Source organism: Elephas maximus, chromosome 1 (genome assembly GCF_024166365.1).
Source record: "Elephas maximus indicus isolate mEleMax1 chromosome 1, mEleMax1 primary haplotype, whole genome shotgun sequence".
Classification (NCBI taxonomy): domain Eukaryota; kingdom Metazoa; phylum Chordata; class Mammalia; order Proboscidea; family Elephantidae; genus Elephas; species Elephas maximus.
In genome coordinates, this window is record NC_064819.1 from 66,016,671 (window position 1) to 66,042,020 (window position 25,350).

Consider the following 25,350-nt stretch of genomic DNA (forward strand, 5'->3'; position numbering starts at 1 on the left):
CCCAGCTTTCACATGCGTATGATGCTACTGAAAATACCACGGTGTCATGGACTGAATTATGTCCCACAGGTCCCTGCAGAGAGAAGCTCCTAGTCTGCAGGAAGATGGATGAGAAAGCTGACAGAGATAGAAAGCCTCCCACTGCAGCTGATGCCCTGAATTTGGACTTCTAGCCTACTAGACTGTGAGAAAATAAATTTTTCTTTGTTAAAGCCACCCACTTGTGGTATTTCTGTTATAGCAGCACTAGATAACTAAGACAGAATTTGGTGCCAGGAGTGGGGTGCTATTCTAACAGATACCTAAAATGTGGAAGTAGTTTTGAAACTGAATGGATAGAAGGCTCAGAAGGAAGTGAGGAGAACTGTTAAGGCTGGAGAAGGCACAGATGGTGAGAAACAGCAGCAGAGGACCAGTGGCAGCGGCAGCAAACCAGCAGCAGCAGAGCCAGGAGACCAGCACCAGAGAGCACTGGAGCTGACGCATGGAGCAAGAATGCTGAGTGCCTGTGTGGCCTCCAAGTGCCTCCAAGCACTTATCAGTGGAGCTACAGAGCTTTAGAACACTTGCCCCAGCAGGGTAGATGTGGGCGTGAGGCCCAAGAGCCGAGAGGCCACGAAACCAGGAAGCAAAAGCCGAAGCAAAAATGAACACAAGAAGCCATGCTGCCTCAGTCTCAAAAGGCATGGTCATGACCTCAGGGGTTTCAAAGGGTGGAGCCATGGCTCCTGGTATTTCTAAGGGTGGAGTTGCCACTCAGATGGACTAGGAGAATGGTGCGCCTAAAGCCGAGGGAGCAGAGTTGCTGTCCCAATAGGCCTGGAAGCTGGAGCTGAAAGCCCAGGTCCAGGGGACTCCACTTGGAATCCAGGGAGTATGGCCAATATCTAGAGTCTGGAGGGCAAAGCTATTGTGTAAATTGTCTCAGAGAATAAATGATTATTTTCAAGCCGTGACGGTTAACGTAATGTGTTCTACTATCTTGCTTGGTGCCTGTTATGCCTTCTTTCTCTCCAATTTCTCCCATTGGTAATGGAAATGTCTAGCTTGTGCTTGTTCTGCCATTACACTTTGGAAGCAAATAACTTGTATTCTGGATTTCAGAGATGAAGAGGAATTTTTGAATTTTGGACTTGGACTTGATTTAAGACTTTTGCTACGATACGATGGAATGACTATGTTTTACATGTTGTAAGAATGTGATTTTTGGTGGGCTAAAGGGTAGAATGTCATGGATTGAATTATGTCCCCCCAAAAATGTGTGTATTAATTTGGTTAGGCCATGTGTGGTTGTCCTCCATTTTGTGATTTTCCTATGTGTTATAAACCATAATCTCTGCCTGTGGTTAAAAGGATTAGGGTGGGATGTAACACTCTTGCTCAGGTCACCTCCCTGATCCAATGTAAAGGGGGTTTCCCTGGGGCATGGCCAAAACCACCTTTTATCTTACAAGAGATAAAAGGAAAGGGAAGCAAGCAGAGAATTGGGGAACCTCATACCATCAAAAAGCAGTGCTGGGAACTGTGCACATCCTTTGGACCCAAGGCCCCTGTGCAGAGAAGCATCTAGTCTGGGTGAACATAGATGAGAAAGCCGACAGAGAGAGAAAGGCTTCGCTGCAGCTGACACCCTAAATTTGGACTTCTAGCCTACTAGACTGTGAGAAAATAAATTTCTCTTTGTTAAAGCCATCCACTTGTGGTATTTCTGTTATAGCAGCACTAGATAACTAAGACACATGGCTTGGGTCAGGTGTACCTTAGTGTTCAAGGTGATATCTTTGTTCTTCAACACTTTAAAGAGGTCTTTTGCAGCAGATTTGCCCAATGCAATGCATCTTTTGATTTATTGACTGCTGCTTCCACAGCTGTTGATTGTGGATCCAAATAAAATGAAATCCTTGACAACTTCCAGCTTTTCTCCATTTATCATGTTGCTTACTGGTCCAGTTGTGAGGATTTTTGTTTTCTTTATATTGAGGTGCAATCCATGCTGAAAGCTGTGGTCTTTGATCTTCATCAGTAAGTGTTTCAAGTCCTCTTCACTTTCAGCAAGCAAGGTTGGTCAGCTGCATGACACAGGTTGTTAATGAGTCTTCCACCATTCGTGATGCACTGTTCTTCTTCATATAGTCCAGCTTCTTGGATTATCTGCTCAGTATACAGATTGAATAGGTATGGTGAAAGGATACAACCCTGATGCGCACCTTTCCTAACTTTAAAGCATGCAGTATCCCCTTGTTCTGTCCAAACAACTGCCTCTTGATCTATGTCCAGGTTCCTCCTGAGCACAATTAAGTGTTCTGTAATTCCCACTCTTCCCAATGTTATCCATAATTTGTTATGATCCACACAGTCGAATGCCTTTGCATAGTCAATAATACACAGGTAAACATCCTTCTGGTATTCTCTGCTTTCAGCCAAGATCCATCTGACATCGGCAATGATATCCCTGGTTCCACATCCTCTTCTGCACCAGACCAGAATTCCTGGCAGTTCCCTGTTGATATACTACTGCAGCCACTTTTGAATGATCTTCAGCAAAATTTTACTTGAGTGTGATATTAATGATATTGTTGGATAATTTCCACATTCAGTTGGATCACCTTTCTTGGGAATAGGCATAAATATGGATCTCTTTCAGTCAGCTGCCTAGGTAGCTGTCTTCCAAATTTCTTGGCATAGGTGAGTGAGAACTTCCAGCGTAGCATCCGTTTGTTGAAACATCTCAATTGATATTCCATCAAATCCCAGAGCCTTGTTTTTCGCCAATGCCTTCAGCGCAGCTTTGATTTCTTCCTTCAGTACTATCAGTTCCTGATCATATGCTACCTCTTGACATGGTTGAACGTCGGCCAACTCTTTTTGGTATAATGACTCTGTGTATTCCTTCTATCTTCTTTTGATGCTTCCTGCGCCGTTCAATATTTTCCCCACAGAATCCTTCGCTATTGCAACTCGAGGCTTAAATTTTTTCTTCAGTTCTTTCAGCTTGAGAAATGCCAAATGTGTGTTTATTTAAACTTAGATTGGATGCCAAAATTTAGATCGCATAAGTTATTAACATTCAAGAGTCAAATCCTAAGAGCTTCTGACTTTGAAGGTAAAACTTAAATATTTCAATCAAAACAAAATAATTTAAGACACAACTGCTGATTTGCAATTGGAATTCACGCTCTTTTTGCAAAGACAGAAAACCCAGCATATACAAGCACATACTACAATAACGAGAAGTACAAAATAAGGAGGAGATTCATAAATGGCTCCCTGATACAGCCAAAGAAATTCTTCAGAAAAATGAGGCCTCAGAATTTGAGCTGTACTCAGATTTTCCACCCAAGAACTATGCTATGTCCTTGGACATGTACACACTTGTCAGTCACAGGCTCTGCATTTGAATCCAGGGGAATCATCTAACCAATTAGAAATCAAGGTTTGAGTCTAGCATTATTGAAGGTATAACCACATCTGCTTTGTCCTATGAAATTTTTTCATGATTAAAAAAAAGGCAAAAGAAAACCATCTTTTCTTCTTGGACGTAAGATTACTAGTCTAATTTGGATTAAAAACAACAACACATAATGGGGAAAATGAATTAAGGTAAAAGAGATGTGTTTGGAGTACAAAGAATGACATACATACATATACAAAATCAATGCCTTGTGGTTTGGACTGAACTGTGTCCCCCAAAAGTATGTATTAAAGTCCTGGCCCCTGAGCTTGTGAATCTGACCTTATTTGGAAACAGGATTTTCTTTTGTTATGTTTATGAAGTCATACCAGAATAGGGTGGGTGCTAAACCTAATACTTCTGAGTTATAAAAAGAGAATAAGCAAGAGACATACATGGGGGGGACAGAGACACCAAGCAACACTAAAGAATGCCAAGGAATCATAGGGCTACTGACAAGGAAGATCCTCCCTTAGAGATGATGGTCTGATTTGGACTTCCAGCCTCTTCATCTGGGAGACAATCAATTCCTATTCTTTAAAGCCATCTACTTGTGGTATACTTTGTCACAGCAGCACTAGGTAACCAATACATGTTGTGATACAGACTCCAGGCAATTCAGGAGAAGCAGTATCCATTCATCCATTTCTACTTCCCATATCAATTCCCAGTAAGACATAACCTGTCTTTAAAACATTAAACAAAAAACTCAGTTTTGAGCAATGTTCAAATAAACCCGACCTCTTTTACCTTTATCTTTGGACCTAAATGGTTAAGTTCCGCTGTCCTCTTACAGCTAGTATGGAACAATGACAGAATGCAGGCATTAGTTACAAATATCCAAAGAGTCAACCTATCACACATCTGGCTGGAAGCATCATGCTAAATTGGACATTCAAGGATCTTATTTTCCTAAGAGGTAATTTTTGATCCAAAAGGTTAAACATTTTATTTTTATAACGTTCTTTGTTTTAACAAAAACCCACTTGTGGCACTTGCATACTGTACCAGAATGCAGGTAGTCAGCCAACAAGAAGTTTGGCAGAATATGACTATAAACAAGCTTCTAATCAGCAGCAACCTGGCCTAACACTGCCATCTCACACAACTTCAAGGGACGCCAAGGTGCAATGTGAACTGCACAATATGGCACCCGAACCCTGTGGCTGAGGGACAGAGAAAGCTCGGGCAGTACTTCCCTACCTCCTAGTTGCTTCTGCCCCTCTTGTACCTCTGGCTCCACTACTTACTGCAGAGGAGGCCGACAATACTGCAGCTTTAATAAAATACTCCCAAACTCTTATCAATTATGCCAGCTTGGAGGAAGAAAATAAGGGACTCCAGGAGCTGCACTTAGCAAAGGAAGTACATGGCTCTATCAGCCTTCCTAGGACAACAACTGAAGGCAGAGGAACCCCCCCTCCCAAAACCGTGGACTCGTTTCTGAGTTCCCTGGTATCCTGTTCAGAACCATTCATCGGTGGATCATAACAGGATGATTTACTCAGATTTAGTCCTTCCATTATCTTTTCTAAGATTGAGCCTTTATATTTCACCATCCAACAAAAAAACCCTGATCCTCCATTTTAACAAGAACATAACAAATATACTTGGTACAACTTACATTTATATCCTCAGAATTAAATTCCAAGTGATTGTGCTAGTTATCGAAAAGTCGACAGCAGTGTGAAAGAGAAACATGGATAAGAACAAATCCTGAAAGTCTCTTTTTCTCATGAAGTAAACCAAAAATCAGTTGCTGTCGAGTCAATCTGGATTCACGGTGACTCCATGTGTGTCAGGGTAGAACCATGTTCCATAGGGTTTTCAATGGCTCATTTGGGGGGAGCAGATCACCAGGCCTTGCTTTTGAGGTACCTCTGGGTGGACTCAAACCTTCAGTCTTTCACTTAGCAGCCAAGCACGTTAACTGTTTACACCACCCAGGGATCCCCTTTTCCATGTACAGAACACAATTACTTGTACATCCTGGGCTTGTCAGATAGGGTGATCAAGATGTCACAAACTATAGAACAAAAGAGCAAGTGATCCCTACCACAAGCAAAAGGTACAGGTAAATGATATTTTTATTATGCTCCAGTAAATAGGATAACAGAGAACACAAATTGCTATTGTTCCAATCATGTCTGCTGCACTTCACTATAATCTTTTAATATACAAGCAAATATATTAAAATGATATTTAGAATTTTTCCTTATTACTATAGTCATACAGGCAGTCCCCAGATCATGCGCAAGTTCTGTTCCCAAGTCTGTCTTTAAGTCGAATTTGTATGTTAAGTCAGAACACTTAGGTATGGCCCATATTTAAAGTCAATTAGTCAAATGTTTGTCTTAGTATATACCATATAGTGTACCTTTCTTTGCATAAAAAACATTAAAGAAACACTTGCAGATACCCTGAAACGTCTTTAACATGTGGTGGTGTTGTCAGGTGCCGTTGAATAGGTTTTGACTCATAGCGCCCCTATGTACAACAGAATGAAACACTGCCCGGTCCTGCTCCATTGTTGCAGCCACTGTGTCAACTCATCTAGTCAAGGATCTTCCGCTTTTTCTCTGACCCTCTACCTTACCAAGAATGATGTCCTTCTCCACGGACAGGTCTCTCCTGATAACATGTTCAAAGTATGCAAGACAAAGTCTCCTCATTCTCCTTTCCAAGGAGCACCCTGGCTATACTTCTTCCAAGACAGACTTGTTCATTCTTCTGGCAGTCCATGGTATATTCAATTTTCTTTGTCAGTACCATAATTCAAAGGCATCAATTCTTCTTCGGTCTTCCTTATTCATTGTCCAGTTTTCGAATGCATATGAGGTGATGAAAAACATCATGGCTTGGGTCAGGCACACCTTAGTCCTCAAAGTGACATCTATGCTTTTTAATACTTTTAAAAGGTCTTTTTGTAGCAGATTTGCCCAATGCAATATGCCCTTTGATTTTTTGCATTGTGGATTCAAGTAAAATGAAATTCTTGACAACTTCAATTTTTTCTGTGTTTATCATGATGTTGCTTATTGGTCCAGTTGTGAGGATTTTTGTTTTCTTTATGTTGAGGTGTAATGCATACTGAAGGCTGTGGTCTTTGATTTTGATCAGTAAGTGCTTCAAGTCGTCTTCACATTAGCAAGCAAGGTTGTGTCATCTGCATATCACGAGTTGTTAATGGGTCTTCCTCCAATCCTGATGCTGTGTTCTTCTTCATAGAGTCCAGCTTCTCTGATTATTTGCTCAGCATAGAGCTTGAGTAAGTATCATGAAAGAATACAACCCTGACGCACACCATTCCTGATTTTAAACCACACAGTATCCCTTTGTGCTGTTCAAAGGACTGCCTCTCGCTCTATGTACAGGTTCCTCAGGAGCACAATTCAGTGTTCTAGGATTCCCATTCTTTGCAATTTTATCCATAATTTCTTACATAGTGGGATGCCTTTGCATAATCAATAAAACACAGGTAAACACCTTTCTGGTATTCTCTGCTTTCAGCCAAGATCCATCTGACATCAGCAACGATATCCCTCGTTCCATGTCCTCTTCGGAATCCGGCTTGAACTTCTAGCGGTTCCCTGTGAATGTACTGTTGCAACTGCTTTTGAATGATCTTCAGCAAAATTTTCTTGCGTGTGATATTAATGATATTGTTTGATAATCTCTCCATTCTGTTGAATCGCTTTTCTTTGGAATAGACACTTCCAGTTGGTTGGCCAGGAAGTTGTCTTCCAAATTTCTTGACATAGATGAGTGAGCACCTCCAGCACTGCATCCGTTTGCTAAAACTTCTCAATTGGTATTCTGTCAATTACTGGAGCCTTATTTTTTGCCACTTCCTTCAACGCAGCTTCAACTTCTTCCTTTAGTACCATCCGTTCTTGATCATACGCTACTTCCTGAAATGAGTGAACACTGACCAATTATTTTTGCTACAATGGCTTTCTGTATTCCTTCCATCTTCTTTTGATGCTTTCTGTGTCATTCAATATTTTCCTTGAAGAATCCTTCAAAATTGCAACTCGAGGCTTGAATTTTCCTTCAGTTCTTTCACCCTGAAAAATGCTGAGTGTGTTCTTTGATGTCACCCCACAACTCATCTGGTCTTCAGTCATTACTGCTCAATGTGTCAAATCAATTTTTGAGACGATCTCTAAATTCAGGTGGGATATATCTCTTGTGGAATTGTTTCAGTCTTCTTCAGCTTCAACTTGAACTTCCATATGAGTAATTAATGGTCTGTTCCTCAGTTGGCCCCTGGTGGTGTTCTGACTGATGATATTGAGCTTTTCTATCGTCTCTTTCCACGGATGTAGTCAATTTGATTTCTCAGTATTCCATTTGGCAAGGTTACTGTATAGCCACCATTTGTGTTGTTGAAAAAGGTATTTGCAATGAATTCTTTTGTCTTGCAAAATTCTATCATGTGATCTCCAGCATCACTTCTATCACCAAGGCAGTATTTTCCATCTACCAGTCTTTCTCCTTTGTTTCCAAGTTTTGTATTCCAATCACCAGTAATGATCAATGCATCTTGATGGCAAGTTTGATCAATTTCAGACTGCAGAAGTTGGTAAAAATCTTCAATTTCTTCATCTTTGGCCTTAGTGGTCAGTTGTAAATTTGATTAATAGTTGTATTAACTGGTCATCCTTGTGGGTATACGGATATTATCCTATCACTGACAGTGTTGTACTTCAGGATAGATCTTGAAATGTTCTTTTTGATAATGAATGCAATGCCATTCCTCTTCAATTTGTCATTCCCCACATAATAGGCCACATGATTGTCTGATTCAGAATGGCCCATACCAGTCCATTTCAGCTCACTAATGCCTAGGATGGACCCCTGGTGACCCAGTGGTTAAGAGCTTGGCTGCTAACCAAATCATCAGGAGTTCAAACCCATCAATCGCTCCTTGGAAACCCTATGGAGCAGTTCTATTCTGTCCCGTAGGGTCACTATGAGTCAGAATTGACTCCTTGGCAATGGGTTTAATGCCTAGGATATTGGTTTTTACGTGTTCCATTTCATTTTTGACAACTTCCAATTTTCCTAGACTCATACTTCATATATTCCATGTTCTGATTATTAATGGATGTTTGCAGCTATTTCTTCTCACTTTGAGTCATACCACATCAGCAAAAGAAGGTCCCAAAAGCTTTACTCTATCCACGTCATTAAGGTCTACTCTACTTTGAGGAGGCAGCTCTTCCCCAGTTGTATTTTGAGTGCCTTCCAACGTGAGGGGCTCTTCTGGCACTATACCAGACAATGTTCCGCTACTATTCATGAAGTTTTTCACTGGCCAATTTTTTCAGCAGTACACCGCCAGGTCCTTCTTCCTAGTCTTAGTCTGGAAGCTCTGCTGAAACCCTTCCACCATGGGTGACCCTGCTAGTATTTTAAATGCTGGTGGCACAGCTTCCAGCATCATAGCAACATGCAAGCCACCACAGTGGCTTACAAACTTACAGATGTGTAGTAGATCTTTAATATAATAATACAGTAATAATAATAGTGTTTTGATGCGTGTCACAAAGTAGTACCCATTTGTTATTAGGAACCGTTGTATGTACCTCAAATTTTTAATATAATAGGCTTAACGGGGGGTGGTTTGTAACTACAGGTTTTATATAAGCTAGACGTTGGTAGCCCGGAGACTGCCTGAATAAAAGAGTGAAATGAATATTCAAATCACCAATGATGGCTCCCTAAACAGAACCACTGTTTCAGCATTTTGATTATTTCTGTCTACTCTTTTTCTACCCATGTCCATATTTCATAAAAATGGAATGTTAATACATGTAACTTGTCTTGACGTTTTTATTTTCCATTTTATTTATAAGCATTTTCCAGTAATCATTAAACATTCTGTGACATCATTTTCAATGGAGGATTGCTAATTCATCAGATGGATATACTAGAATTTCATCATTCACTTCTTTTGGACCATTTAGGATATTTCCAGTTTTTTACTACTATGGACAAAAGCTGAACATCCTTATACATAATTTGATTTCCTTAAGACAATTCACTTCTCAGAAGTTTATTATATGATATGACCTTCTTAAAAATGCTTGTTTGAAATTTATGGCTAAATTGCCATAAATTGGGTTGTACCAACTTATACTTTCACTAGCAGACTACAACAGTTCACAGTTTCTACTGTTTTCAAAAACACATGAGCAACTTGAGTTGCCAACATGACGGGAACGCAATTATCTGTCTGAATCTAGCCTAGCCAGGAACAAGCAAAGAGAGCTCTTGCTGCTACTTTCAGAAGAAAACTCGAATTGTACTCTTTGTGAGGAAAAAAGAAAAACCAGTTCACTGTCACAAACCTAAAAGGAATCAAGTACTGCTTTATTACAAGCAATTGCTTAGCTTTCCCCAGGAGAAAAGTAAATGTTCTAGCACCTTTAATAGCCCACATTCACAGAGAAAACACCTAGCACATTCAGGACTCTACATATTGATATAAACTGTATCAGTAGCACTAACAAAAGTGCATCTTGAATGTTACCCTGACCATGAGCAACGGTCCAGCCCATGAAAGCTTGATTATTTGTAGAGTGATAAGTAAAACCCAAGTCAGGGAATAATCTAAAATACAACAACTTTGTGTTTCCCAAAATTTCTATATTATCATTGAATTATAATATACTGTTTGACACAAACGCTAAATTGGATTAATCCAGGGATGCCGCTAACATAAACTAATCCTAAATTAATCCAATCCCATTCAATACCTGTCTGTGTTCTAAGTATGTTAGAATTGTGCAGAATGGTATAAAACTCATTCTAGAGTTTATGGCTTTAGGGCTCAAACAAATGGAGGGGCCCAGTGACAAGGAAAGGGACGTGCCCCCTAACTAGAACATTATTATACCCATTTTACAGAAGAGGAAACAGAGGTGCAGACAGATACGTAAATCCCTCAAGTACTCACACTTGTAAGCAGTAGAGCAGGCTAGGAAGCAAGTCTGACGGAGGGAAAGGCCTGTTCTCTGCACACATGGTCACCCCGGCAAAGCCTTCCACTCCTCAGCTCTCCCATCTCATTCCTCCTAGCCCTCTGCACCCTGAGTTACAGTGCACACGATCTCTGCTACATCCTCATACTCTTCAGAAAATGTTCCTCTACCTCCTTCATAGTTCCAGATTTTTCATTTTCAGTAATACTGACATCTGGACCAGGTAATTCTTTGTCGAGGGTGAGGGAGAGCTGTCCTATGCATTGTAAGATGTTTAGCAGCATCCCTGACCTCTACCAATTAGATGCCAGCAGCAATCCTCCCCCTTGCCAGTAATGACAACCAAAAATGACTCCAAACATTGCCAAATATCCCCTTGGGGCAAAACTGCCCAAATTGAGAATCACGTCCTTAGCTTAATCCTGTTCTACGACAAAAACATCCCTGACCCTCTACTGTCTCAAGGGGAGATTGCTCATCTCCCATACCTCGCAAACCAAAAGGCGAAGCCTCAGAAGTGGGTCCTCTTAGCCTTTAAGACACTGCTCCTTCACTTTCAGATAAAGACACTTGCCCTTGAAGTGCATACCATCTTCTTTCCTTCCTCATGTGTAACCTTTATCAAGCCCAACACTCCCTAACACATGTTGAGGACTTTGGCCCCTGGTTTGCCATGAGAGGAGAGTCATGTTAACACAGAAATAACAGGAAGCATGATAAGAGCAGCAACAGAGATACGAACAGCCGAGGTGGAGGCGGTTAGCTCATCAAAAGGTATAAAATCATAAAACAATGTGTGTTCGTTTCTGAGGGCTGCCATAACAAATCACCACAAACTGGGTGGCTTAAAAAAAAGAAATGTATTCTCTCATGGTATAGAGGTTTTGGGGGAGGGGCTGGGACAGCCAGGGAGGCATTCAAGGAGGTCAGAATATCAGCTATTTATTGGTTAAAAACCAAACCCGTTGCCATCAAGTCGATTCTGACTATAGGGACCGCCAAACCCTCTAGACCTCCAGCAACTAGAAGGGTACTACCCTCCATGGGTCTCCATTGTTGATGTTAGCTGCTGTCAAGTTAGCCCCCAACTCATGGCAATCTCATGCACAATGGAACAAAATGCCGCTGGCACAGAAGAGTTCTCTGTTAACTAGCAAGACACGAACACCTACCCTATGTTAAGGGCCTTAAAGCAAGGGTTGGCAAACTTTTTCTATAAAGAGCCAAACGGTAAATATTTTAGGCTTTGCGGGCCATAGAGTCTCTTGCCATTGTAGTGCAAAAGCACCCGTAAACAATATCTAAACGAATAAATGTATGGGTGGTGTTACAGATCGAACTGTGTTCCCCAAAAATGTGTATCAACTTGGCTAGGCCATGTTTCGCAGTATTATGTGATTGTCCACCATTTTGTCATCTGGTGTGATTTTCCTGTATGTGTATATCCTGCCTCTGTGATGTCGGTGAGGCAGGATTACCAAACAGTTATGTTGCTGAGGCAAGACTCAATCTACAAGGTTAGGTTTTGTCTTAAATCAATCTCATTTGAGATATAAAAGAAAGAAGCAAGCAGAGGGACAGGGGGACCTTATACCACCAAGAAAGAAGCACCAGGAGCATAGTGCACCCTTTGGACCCAGGGTCCCTGTACTGAGAAGCTCCTTGACCAGGGGAAGATTGATGACAAGGACGTTCCTCCAAAAGCCACAGGCAGAAAAAGCCTTCCCCTAGAGGGGGCACCCTGAATTCAGACTTCTGGCCTACTAGACTGTGAGAAAATTAATTTCTCTTTGTTAAAGCCTCCACTTACAGTATTTCTGTTATAGCAGCACTAGAATAACTAAGACAGCTGGGTTCCAATAAAACTCTATTTACAAAAACAGGCAGTGGGATGGTGCAATGGATTGATTTTTGTCCAAAAAAGATATATTGAAGTCTTAACCCCTGGTACCTGTGAATATGGCCTTATTTGGTCTTTACAGATGTAATTAGTTAAGTTCACATGAGGGCTTACTAAAGTAGGGTGGGCCCTAATTCAATATGACTGATGTCCTTTTAAGGAGAGAAGAGATTTAGATGCAAAGAGAAGTCAACTATGTAAAGACATACACAGAAATGACAGTGATGCTGCCACAAGCCAAGGAACACTTGGGGCTACCAGAAGCTGGGGGAGGTAAGGAAAGATCTTCCTCTAGACCTTCAGAGACAGCATGGCCCTGCCATCACCTTGATTTCAGACTCCTGGCCTCCAGAACTGTGAGAGAATAAATTTCTGTTGTCTTAAGCCATCCAGTTTGTGGTACTTTGTTACAACATCCACAGGAAACTAATACGGACGAATATGGCCCATGGATCTTAGTTTGTGGCTTCTGCCTTAGAACAAAGTAGTCCTACAGAGTATTCAAGTCTTCAACCTCAACATCATTAGCACAGTGTCTTACCACCTGTTTTAACCAGACACCAATGATTCACATGTGCACCCTGATGTTTACAGACCCCCAAAATCTGAGTCAAAGTTAGCAATCAAGGCTCCCCAAAATTAAGATACTCACCCGGAAAAATCTGTACTAAGAATTCCATAGTGGAATATGTATATTCGGCTGATGTGGCATATCGTAAGGTATCCCATTGCTACAAAAAAGGTGTATCTGAAATGCAAAACACAGAAGATCAGACAGCTATTCATGATGAGGATACTCCTAATAAATTTACTGTTCTTCCTCTCCATCACCCTCCACATGCAATTGGACACAAAGTCCAATCTAGACTGTCTACAACCCAATCAATCTGCTGTCCTCACCTTCCCACCCCAGTGCCCAAATTGAGCTGTTTATCTTTTCTCACCTGGATCGCTGCTGTGGCTCTCAATTTTATTCTGGTTTAATCGGTACAAAAGGCCAGGTTGCACAATGGGTAAGTGCTAATCTGTGGTTAGGTTGGCAGTTTGAACCCATTAACTGCTCCAAGGAAGAAAGATGTGGCAGTCTGCTTCCGTAAAGATTACAGCCTTGGAAACCCTACGGGGGTCGTTCTACTCTGTTCTATGAAGTCGCTATGAGTCGGAATTGAGTTGACGGCAATGGATTTGGTTAACTGATACAGAATGCGCATGGCAGGAGGAATTGAGTCGACGGCAATGGCTTTGGTTAACTGATACAGAATGCGCCTGGCAGCAGTAACGCGCAGGAGGGGCTGAGAACACTGGCCTAGAGGGTCTTGCACTTAGTCTCTCTTCTTCAAAAACCATCATGTGTACCTGATGATCTTCACAAAATATAAATCATCATCATCATACTGCTGACCCTTCCTTTCTTGAGACACATCGTTCTCTTGGCTTCCATTCTCGTTGTTTTCTTCCCACCCCCCTGGTTAAGTCTCCTAAGGCTCCTGGAGTCCCTGAGTGGCGCAAATGGTTATGTGCTCAACTACTAGCCGAACGGTTGGCAGTTGACAACCCAGCCAGAGGCACCTTGAAAGACAGGCCTGGTAGTCTGATTCCAAAAGGTCACAGGCTACTCTGTACACATGGGGTCGCCATGAGTTGGAACTGACTACAGCAACTAACAACATGCTTAGAGAGAGAGAGGGAAGCTAACAACAGCAAAGGCTCCTAGTCCAGGTTATCTTCCTCCACTTACTGGTTTGTTCATGTTAGCTGCCGTCAAGTCCGACTCATGATGTCCTCATGTGTGCAGTGTAGAGCTGCTCCACAGGGTTTTCAAGGGTGTGGACTTTCAGAAGCAGATCACGAGGCCTGTCTTTCCAAGGCACCTCTGGGTGGATTAGAACTGTCAACTTTTCCACTAGTAGTCGAGTGCTTAACTGTGCCACAGAGGGACTGGAGCCCTGGCTGCACAGTGGTTAAAGCACTTGACGGCTAATCAAAAGGTCGGCACTTCAAAACCAACAGGGGCTCTGTGGGAGAAAGATATGGCAGTCTGCTTCCGTAAGGATTTACAGCCTTGGAAACTATGAGGCAGTTCTACTCTGTCCTATAGGGTTGCTATGAGTTGGAATTGACTTAACAGCAGTGGGTTTGGGTTTTTTTGTTAGTTTAGGGACTCCTACCTGCTAGTTAGGTTTTAGCATTCCAAGGTTCTGGTCAGGCAGGACCCTCCCTATCCATGCCTGAGGCTTCCGTTACTCAATTACCACCTACCCCTTACCACTTCCTGGCTTCCTTCAAAACAGCCTGCCCTACCATACTACTATATAAACTAACAATAGACATAACAAGCGATACACACAGACACATGTGTGTACACAGATATACATACGTATATATACACACACAACTTGTCATTCATAACCTTTATTAATCTGTAATTATAAACATGTGTGATCATCTAACTACTGTCTCCTTTACTAGACTGTAAGTTCCATGAGGGTAATGATGATTGTATGTGTTTTGTACACCATGTTGACCTATTATTATCTGTTCAATGAATAAACTATGTGAATGTTACTCTCCTTAAAAGACTCCAGGGGATCCCTTATCTAGTCAAATCAAACCTCCTGAACACAACTCTACCTCATCCTTCTGAACTCATCTCCAGGCATGCCCCACATCTACTATATGTTCAAACTATACTAGACTGCTCACTTGCCACAATGAACCAGTACCGGCTGCCACTGAGCTGATTCTGACTCATGGCAATCCACGTGTGTCAGAGTAGAACTGTGCTCCATAGGGTTTTCAGCAGCTGATTTTTCAGAAGTAGATCACCAGGCCTATCTTTCAAGGCACCTCTGGGTAGACACAAACCTGCAGCCTTTTTTGGTTAGCAACCAAGGGTGTTAACTATTTGCACTACCCAGGGACTCCTTTCTACAATTACATCCTGTACTTTCAGGCTAGATGTCTTCCTACATGCTCCTCCCTCTGCCTGCAACTCCTTTCTCCACCCTAAAGTTATCTGGAAACGGTCATCAGCTAAGGCTCAGCTCCAAGGTCAACTCTTCAGAATCACTTGGCTTGGTCTTGCTCCATTCATCCTACCTCACCTTTCACCCCTCAGCCTTCAACCCCTCCCCCCATCCTGCACACAATTCATTGCTCCCTTGCTTCTATTTGTCTAGTACTACCTGCTAACATATATTAATTATAATATTAAAATTATGAATGTTTCTCTCTCCCCAACTCATTGTGACCTTGAGTATCGCAACCCTTAACTTGACACATGGGAGGAATTCAGTTGCTATTAGCTGAAATTAACTGAAATGAACACATTAAACACTTTTAAATGGTTCAGGAACCCATCGAATACTACATAAATTCAGAAGGTATAACTTTTAAATATGTCATAAAACAAGGAAGTCATATATTCTGATATTAAATTATATTGAAATTCACAAATTCACATTAAAATAACCCATGAAGCCTAGATCAAACTAAGGAATAGTAAAATAGCCATAATAAAAATTCATTTGGTAGCAAGCGTCACCAGATAATGTGTGTGAAGGAGTTCTGAAAACTCTAAAGCACTATATAATTTTAAGTTCTCTTTACCATTATTCCCAAACAAGGATGTTACTACACAAAAAGATTTTTTCCTATCCTGAGTTGATCCGTTAGCCAGGAAGATGGTAAACAAAGCAAATGATTAAAAAAATAACAAAAACCAGCTGCCATCTAGTCAACTCCAACTCATCGTGACCCCATGTGTGTCAGGGTAGAACTGTGTTCCACACCGTTTTCAATGGCTGATTTTTCAAAAGTAGATCACTAAGCCTTATCTTCCCAGGCACCTCTAGGTGGACTCGAACCGCTAACCTTTTGGTTACCAGCTGAGTGCTAACTGTTTGCACCACCCAGGGACTCCAAGAAAAAGCAAACCACTCCCTTAAGAGCAGTAGTAGAAAGGAGTTGGGAGTCCTTGTCTCAAGACACCTGTTCTGTTTTTCCAGCTCATGAAGGAAGATCAAAGCAGAAGCACAAAGCAGGCTCAAACACCTGCTAGGGACCATCCAGATTCTTCGAGGACCCCTTCAAATGTGGCCACACCTGATGCTTTCCCTTTGTCCTCAGCAGATGCTAGATTCTGTCCTTCTCTTGGCCCAGAGGGAAAAGCAGGTTCAATTCAACTGTTGCACTAAGGCCCCACCTATTAAGAATGCTGCCAAGGGCTGCCATTATAATATAGCAATACAGGTATGCCCTGAATAAACCTGAAAAATCTAAGGAATCCAGGAGCGGTGGAGAGAGCACATATTCTGGAAACCAACCAGCAAGAGTTCATCAAATCCCAGCACTGCCAAAACTAACTTGCAGTGAGAGAACTCGGGATAGCGGTTCTCTTTAGAAAGAAGGGTGCGGTGGAGACTGGGCATAAGTGCCTATAATAGTCTCCTTACTGACCTGGGCAGTGGATTCCTAGGTGCGTTCACCTTGTGGAAATTCATCGAGCTGTATATTTACTCACCTCTCTGGCTTTCATTTCCTCACCTTGGAGGGAAAAAAAAAAAAAAAACAACGTAGCCCTGGTGGCACAGTGGTTAAGAGCTATGGCTGCTAACCAAAAGGTCGGCAGTTCTAACCCACCAGCTGCTTCCTGGAAAGCCTATGAGGCAGTTTTACATTGTCCTAGAGAAACTCTGCTGGTGTAGTGGTTAAGTGCTAGGGCTCCTAACCAAGTGGTCAGCAGTTCAAATCCACCAGGCGCTCCTTGGAAACTCTATGGTGCAGTTCTACTCTGTCCTGTAGGGTCACTATGAGTTGGAATCAACTCAATGGCAGTGGGTTTGGTCTGTATAGGGTCGCTATGAGTCGGAATTGACTCAACGGCAACGGGTTTGGTTTTGGTTTACAAAGTTGTCCTAAAAATAATATATTTGAAATAATGAAATGAAATACTAAATAACGTAATAATATGCTAAATGGTATAGTAAGTAACATTTTATACATTAAAAATAATGACATAATATATTAAAAAGAGCTTAGCTTAGTACTTGGCACAAAGCAGATACTCCCGAAATGATAACCGCTTCACGAAGTTCTCATGCGAGGCCTCTGACCTAAGAGATATAAACTATATTCTGCTCCAGTTGGTTCACAGATGGTAAATTACCGCCTGTACCTTCTGCCCAACAGAGTGGCTTGGGAAGGAAACTCAGGTGGTATCCCAAAGAACTCCCAAAACAATTCCTGAGAACAACAATTAGTCCACAAATAGTTACAGTGGCAGATAACAACACTCTCCCTCCACTTCCAGCTGTACCGCAGAACTCTTATAACTTACTCAGTGAAGTAAAGACAGCAATTCATTCCTTGGGCTTAATATGTATGAAGAATCATGAAATCATGGTCTTGACGAGAACCTCAAGTTTGAACTACTAAACCAAAAACCAAACTAAACCAGTTGGCGTGGAGTCAGTTCCAACTCATGTGTGCCCACGTGTTTCAGTGTAGAACTGCGCTCCATGGGGTTTTCAACAACCGTGCCCGTTCGGAAGTAAACAGCCAGGACTTTCTTCTGAGGTACCTCTCAGTGAGTTTGGACCATCAACCTTTCAATTAGTAGGTGAGCACTTAACTGTTTTAGGGACTACTAAAACCACATTGTACAGGTGGGATGGACAAAGAAGCTGAGTGACTTTTCCAAATACCCTGCTAGGAGGAGCCAGATTTCCCAACTCCCACTCCAGTGCTTTTGCCATCCATAGGAAACCATTTTGGAATTATTCTTTTAAATTACATGGAGTCCATCCATCGGGAACTGCGAGCCACTCCCTACCTCTGCAATACTGGCGACCACACAAGCAAAGAAAGAGGGAAAGACTTTGTTTTGGCATCTTTTCTTTTTGGTCTTGTGGCACAGTCCTCTGCAACCACAAATTCCTGTGGTAAAACAGTCATAGCCTGTCTATAAACTGCTTGCTACTTGCCACGCCTGGAGTATTCCATTTCTGGCCGGAGTATTTCATTCCTGGCCCAAGACTAACACAGTGAACCCGCACCTAACACAGAATGACTGTGCATGTATGTATGCTCTTGACCCTCTGAAAACTGTACCACACCCCACCCGCATCACACATGTGGGGAATGCTGGCAAACTACAATCTGTAAGGTAGCTGGAAACGTACTATAGATGCAACAAATATTATTACTGATCATTTAATTGTTTCCAAAATCAAGTTTAGAAAAAGCCAAACGTTTCCACCCATCTCACCCCACCCCCTTCAAAAAAAAAAAAAAGCTTTCATAAGCATTTTGTCATAATATGAAGCACTTCCAAAAGCCATTCTTTCCAGATTAGAAATATGGATTTCCTATTTCCCTTTTGGAAGGGATGACACTATCTCTTTCAAGCACGGCACTTAGAACAGAGCTGATAAGAACTGAAATTTTCAGAGCACTTTCAGACACTAAGTTGAATGACTATGAAATTTAAAAGCATGCAAACATATGTTTCCCCAAAAGCCAGATCATTATTACAAGGAACTCCCGGATTGTACACTGAAAAGTTAAATTGCAATGCTCGTAAGAGAAAAAATCGGTGTGGTACTATTTTTATCAATAAAAACTTTTTCTGCAGCTGGAGTGAGGTATCTGCTTTTCAGAGAAACAGAAAAGAAGCCATAAATGGGCAAATGACTTTTAAAAGTCTCTCGATCATTTATTCAATAAATATTTATTGAGCCCTTCCTTGAGCCAGATACTCTTCTACGTTTGCAGACATAACAGTGAACAGCAGAGAAAAGTCTTTGTTCTTGAGAAGTTCACATTCTAGTGTTACGGAAAGGCAGAATTCATGTTAGGTTTTCAGAGACTACAGGAAACTGAGACAATGCAAAACAGATACCCCAGGCATCCCAACTGATTATCCAAACACACAGCCTTGAAGGCAGAATTAAATTACTTCTGTGCTTTCAAATCAAAATATCCTAGTAAGAATATTTTTTCCTTTATTTTTTTTTTTAGAACAGTCTTATGGCACATATTTAAAGAGTACAGTCACTAAATTCAAGATAATGAACATGTCCATCATCCCCCAAAAGCTTCCTCATACCCCTTGGGAATTCTTTTCACACCTCCTGCACCAGTCTGCCCCAGGTGATCACTGACAGGATCACTGTCACTATAGATTAGTTTGAATTTTCTATGTATAGAATTCCCATGGCTTCCTTCATCCAAAATATTTATTTTGAAATTCATCCATGTCACTGTATAAATAGTCCATTCCTTTTTAATGCCGAATGCTGCTCTGGTTCTACTCTGTCCTATAGACTCATAGGCAACGGGTTGTTGTTTTGTTGTATTCTGTTGTTAACATTTGGGTTGTTTCCAACTTTCAGCTATAATAAATAAAGCTGCTATGAACATTTGTATGTAAGTCTTTGCTTCGACATATGTTTTCATTTCTCTTGGATAAATACCTATGATAGGAGTCTTTTTAAGAAACCACCAAACCGTTTTCCAAAGTGGTTGTTATCATTTTAAAACCCCACCAGCAGTATATGAAAGTTCCAGCTCTCCAGATTCTCAACAACACTTATAGTTCTACTTTACAACACATGGGGTCACCATGAATTGGAAATGACTTGATGGCAGCTGGTATGGTTTGGCTTAATAGGTGGCAGCTAGTATGATTTGGTTTAATAGGTATATATAGGTATGTCGTTGTGGTTTTAATTTCCATTTCCTTAATGAAAAATGATGAAGAGCAACTTGTCATATGCTTATTTGCCATCCTATCATCTTCTTTGGAAACCCTGGTGGCACAGAGGTTAAGAGCTATGGCGCTAACCAAAAGGTTGGCAGTTGTAATCCACCAGGCACTCCTTGGAAATCCTATGGGAGAGGTTCTACTCTGTCCTACAGGATCATTATTAGTCTGAATCGACTCGACAGCATCGGGTTTGTTTTGGTTTTATTATCTTCTTTAATGAAAGTATCTGTTGAAATCTTTTGTTCATTTTTTCATTGAGATGCTTATCTAAGTTTTTCATACTTCTTTATATATTCAGGATTGAAATCCTTTATCAGAAACGCCTTTTGAAAGATTTTCCCTCAGTCTGTCACTTGTCTCCTCAACACTCTGTTCAAAGTCCAGAAGTTCTTGATTTTGATGAAATCCAATGTATTAAATTTTTCCTTCAATCATCTAAGAAACATGTGCTTAACCCAAAGTCACAGAGAGCTTATCCAAGGTTTTCTTCTACAAGTCTTCTATTTTTAGGTTTTATATTTAGGCCTATGATCCATTCCGAGTTAATTTTTATGAAGTGTGGTTTGAAGTTTTTTTGGGGGGGAGGGTGAGGGGAGGTGGTATGTGAATATCCAAATGTTCTAGTGCCAGTTGTTGAAAAGGCTGTACTTAAACCACTGAATTCACATTGTACCTCTGTCAAAAATCAATTGTGTGGCTCTATTTCTAGACTTTCTATTCTGTTATACTGATCTCTTTTTCTACCTTTAAGCCAATACTACGAAGTCTGGATTACTAGAGCTTCAAAATAAGTCTTGAAGTCCAGCAGGGTTAGTCTTCCAAATTTATTCTTCTTTTTCAAAGTTTTTGCCTACTCTAGGTCCTTTGTATTTCCATGTGGATTTTAAAATCAACTTATTAATTTGTACTCCCCTCCCTCACGAAAAAAAAAAGCCTCCTGAGATTGTGAATGAGACTGCTATTTATCTGGAGATCAATTTAGAGAAAACTGATATTTCAACTATATTGAGTCCCCTGGTTCATGAACACAATATATCTATTTATTTAGGCCTTCTGTAATTTCTCTGAGCAAAGTTTTATGCTTTTCAGCATACAAACACTTCATATCTTTTTTCAGATTTATCCTTAAGTATTTCATATGTTTTGATGTCATTATAAAAGGTATTTTTTCTTTTAATTTCAAATCCAATTTAGTTGGACTTCCAATTGAAACTGAAATTGCTAGTATATAGAAATAGAATTGTTGTATATTGATCTGATATCGTAAAGCTTTGCTAAGATCACTTACAAGTATTTTTGTAAATAAAGTTGTATTGGAACACAGCAATGCCAATTTGTTGACATAGTCTATAGCTGCTTTCTCACTACAACAGCAGAGTAGTCTTGATAGATACTGTATGGCCTGTAAAATTAATAGGTTTACTGTTGAAAGAGAGAAAATACTTTCAAATCATATATGTAATAAGGGAACTGTATCCTGAATATATAAGAACTCTCACAACTCAACAATAAAAAGATAAATTACTCAACTAAAAAGTAGTTAAAGGATACGAATAGACATTTCCCCAAAGAAGATGTACAAATAGCCACTAACCACATGAAAAGATGCTCAACATTTCAGTCATTAGGGAAATGCGTATCAAAACCACAACAAAATGCCACTTTACACCCACTCCAAAACCAAAACCAAACCCAGTGCCGCCGGGTCAATTCTGACTAGGATGGCTAAAATTTAAAAAGTTAAAAAAATTAGAAAACAGGAAACAACAAGTGTTGGCAAGGATGTACAGAAATTGGAACTCACATACACTAGTGGCAGAAATGGAAAATGGTACCACAACTATGGAAAATTAAAGGCAGAGCCATATAACCCACCAATTCCACACCTTGGATGTACCAAAGAGAACTAAAAATATACATTCACACAAAAACGTGTATGCCAATGTTCATAACAGCATTATTCATAATAGACAACAGGTTGAAATGACCCAAATGTCCATCAACTGATGAATGGATAAACATAACGTGGTATATCCATGCAATATTATTCAGCCATAAAAAAGGGTAGTACTGATATATACTGAACATGGATGAACCTTGAAAATATTATGCTAAAAGAAGCTACTCACAAAGGACCATATAGTTTATGATTCCATTTATATGAAATCTCCAAATTAGGCAAATCCATAGAAAAAGAAAGTAGATTAGCAGTTGCCAAGAGAAAGAGGGGAGTAATTGGGAGGTGCAGGATTTCTTTTTGGAATGATGGAAATCTTCTAGAATTAGATATTGGTGACGGTGGCATAACACTGTGAATTTATTGTTGTTAGCTGCCGTTGAGTTGGCTCCAACTCACAGCGAACCTATGTACAACAGATCGTTCTGCACCATCCTCACAATTCTTGTTATGCTTGAGTCCACTGTTGAAGCCACTATGTCAATCCATCTCATTGAGGGTCTTCCTCTTTTTCACTGATCTTCTACTTTACCAAGCATGATGTCCCTCTCCAGGGACCAATCCCTCCTGATAACATGTCCAAAGTACATGTGAGACGAAGTCTCACCATCCTTGCTTGTAAGGTACATTCTAGCTATACTTCTTCCAAAACAGACTTGTTCCTTCTTTTGGCCATCCATGGTATACTTAAAATTCTTTGCCAACACAATAATTCAGGAATTGATTCTTCTTTCATCTTCCTTATTCATTGCCCACCTTTCACATGCATATGAGGTGACTGAAAACACCAATAGCTTGGGTCAGGCACACCTGAGTCTTCAAGGTGACATTTTTGTTTTTTACCACTTTAAAGAGATCTTTTGCAGCAGATTTGCCCAATGCGATGTGTCATTTGATTTTCTGATTGCTGCTTCCACGGGTGTTGATTGTGGATCCAAGTAAAATGAAATTCTTAACAACTTCAAACTTTTTTCCCTTTATCATGATGTTGCTTATTGGTCCAATTGTGAGGATTTTTGTTTTCTTTATGTAATCCATTCTGAAGGCTGTAGTCTTTGATCTTGTAGTCGTCCTCTTCACTTTCAGCAAGCAAGGTTGTGTCATCTGCATAATGGAGGCTGTTGATGAGTCTCGCTCCAATCCTGATGCCCCATTCTTCTTTGTACAGTCCAGTTTCTCGGATTTTTCCCCAGCATACAGATTGAGTAGATGTGGTGAAAGGACATAACCCTGACACACACCTTTCTTGAATTTAAACCACACAGTATCCCCTTGTTCTGTTCGAACGACTGCCTCCTGAACTATGTACAGGCTCCTCGTAAGCACAATTAAGTGTTCTGGAATTCCCATTCTTCACAATGTCACCCATGATTGTTATGATCCACACAGTTGAATGCCTTTGCATAGTCAATAAAACACAAATAAACACCTTTCTGGTATTCTCTACTTTCAGCCAGGATACATCTGACATCAGCAATGATACCCCTGGTTCCAGGTCCTCTTCTGAATCTGGCTTGAATTACTGGCAGTTCCCTGTCAATGTACTGCTGCAGCTGCTGTTGAATGATCTTCAGTTAAGAGTTTATTTGCATGTGGTATTAATGATATTGCTCAATAATTTTCACATTCTGTTGGATCACTTTTCTTTGGAGCACACATAAATATGGATCTCTTCCAATCACTTGGCCAGGTAGCTGTCTTCCAAATTTCTTGGCATAGATGAGTGAGCACTGCATCTGTTTGTTGAAACATCTCAATTGATATTTTGCCAATTCCTGGAGACTTATTTTTCGAGTGCCTTCAGTTCAGCTTGGACCTGTCTCTTTAGTACCTTCACATCCTGATCATATGCTACCTCCTGAAATGGCTGAACATCGACCAGTTCTTTTTGGTATAGTGAATCGGTGTATTCCTTCCATCTTCTTTTGATGCTCCCTATGTCGTTTAATATTTTCCTCATAGAATCCTTCAATATTGCAACTTGAGGTTTGAATTTTTTCTTCAGTTCTTTCAACTTGAGAAACGCCAAGTGTATTCTTCCCTTTTGGCTTTCTAATTCCAGGTCTTTGCACATATCATTATAATACTTTACTTTGTCTTCTCGAGCCACCCTTTGATATCTTCTGTTCAGCTCTTTCATCATTTTTTCTGTTCACTTTAGCTCCTTTACGTTCGAGAGCAAGTTTTAGAGTCTCTTCTGACATCCGTTTTGGTCTTTTCTTTCTTTCCTATCTTTTTAATGACCTTTTGCTTTCTTCATGTATGATGTCCTTTATGTCATTCCACAACTCGTCTGGTCTTCAGTCATTAGTGTTCAATGCATCAAATCTGTTCTTGAGATGGTCTCTAAATTCAGGTGGGATTACTCAAGGCTCCATTTTGGCTCTTGTGGACTTGTTCTAATTTTCTTCAGCTTCAACTTAAACTTACGTATGAGCAACTGTTGGTCTGTTCCGCAGTTGGCCACTGGCCTTGTTCTGACTGATGATATTGGGCTTCTCCATAGTCGCTTCCCAAGATGTAGCTGATTTGATGCTGTGTATTTCTTCGGGTGAGGCCCATGTGTATAGTCACCTTTTATGTTGTTGATAAAAGCTATTTCCAGTGAAGAAGCTGTTGATCTTGCAAAATTCTACCATGCGATCTCCAGCATCATTTCTATCACCAAGGCATGTTTTCCAACTACTGTTCCTTCTTCTTTGTTTCCAACCTTCGCGTTCCAATCACCAGTAATTTATCAATGCATCTTGACTGCATGTTTGATCAATTTCAGACTGCAGAAGTTGGTAAAATCTTCCATTTCTTCATCTTTGGCCTTAGTGGTTGGTGCACAAATTTGAATAATAGAGTAAATGGTCTTCCTTGTAGGCGTTGGATATTATCCTATCACTGACAGCATTGTACTTCAGGATAGATCTTGAAATGTTATTTTTGACAATGAATGCAATGCCATTCCTCTTCAAGTTATCATTCCCGGCATAGTAGGCCATATGATAGTCTGATTCAAAATGACCAATACTAGTCCATTTCAGCTCACTAATGCCTAGGGTATCGATCTTTATGCATTTCATTTCATTTTTGATGATTTACAATTTTTCTGGATTCATACTTCATACATTCCACGTTCCGATTATTAATAGATGTTTGGAGCTATTTCCTCTCATTTCGAGTCATGGCACAACTGCAAATGAAGGTCCTGAAAGCTTGACTCCATCCACATCATTAAGGTCGACTCTACTTAAGGAAGCTCTTCCTCAGTTGTATTTTGAGTGCCTTCCAACCTGG

At 40.6% G+C, this 25,350-nt stretch overlaps 1 protein-coding gene across 1 annotated transcript in view; it reads right to left on the reverse strand.

The window, feature by feature from the left end:
* MBOAT1 (membrane bound O-acyltransferase domain containing 1) overlaps positions 1-25,350 on the reverse strand; it is a 161,295-nt gene that overhangs the window by 52,276 nt on the left and 83,669 nt on the right. The window contains exon 4 of the mRNA XM_049876250.1: positions 12,993-13,088. Coding sequence (XP_049732207.1) covers positions 12,993-13,088 — 96 coding nt within the window. The remainder of the gene's footprint in view (positions 1-12,992; positions 13,089-25,350) is intronic.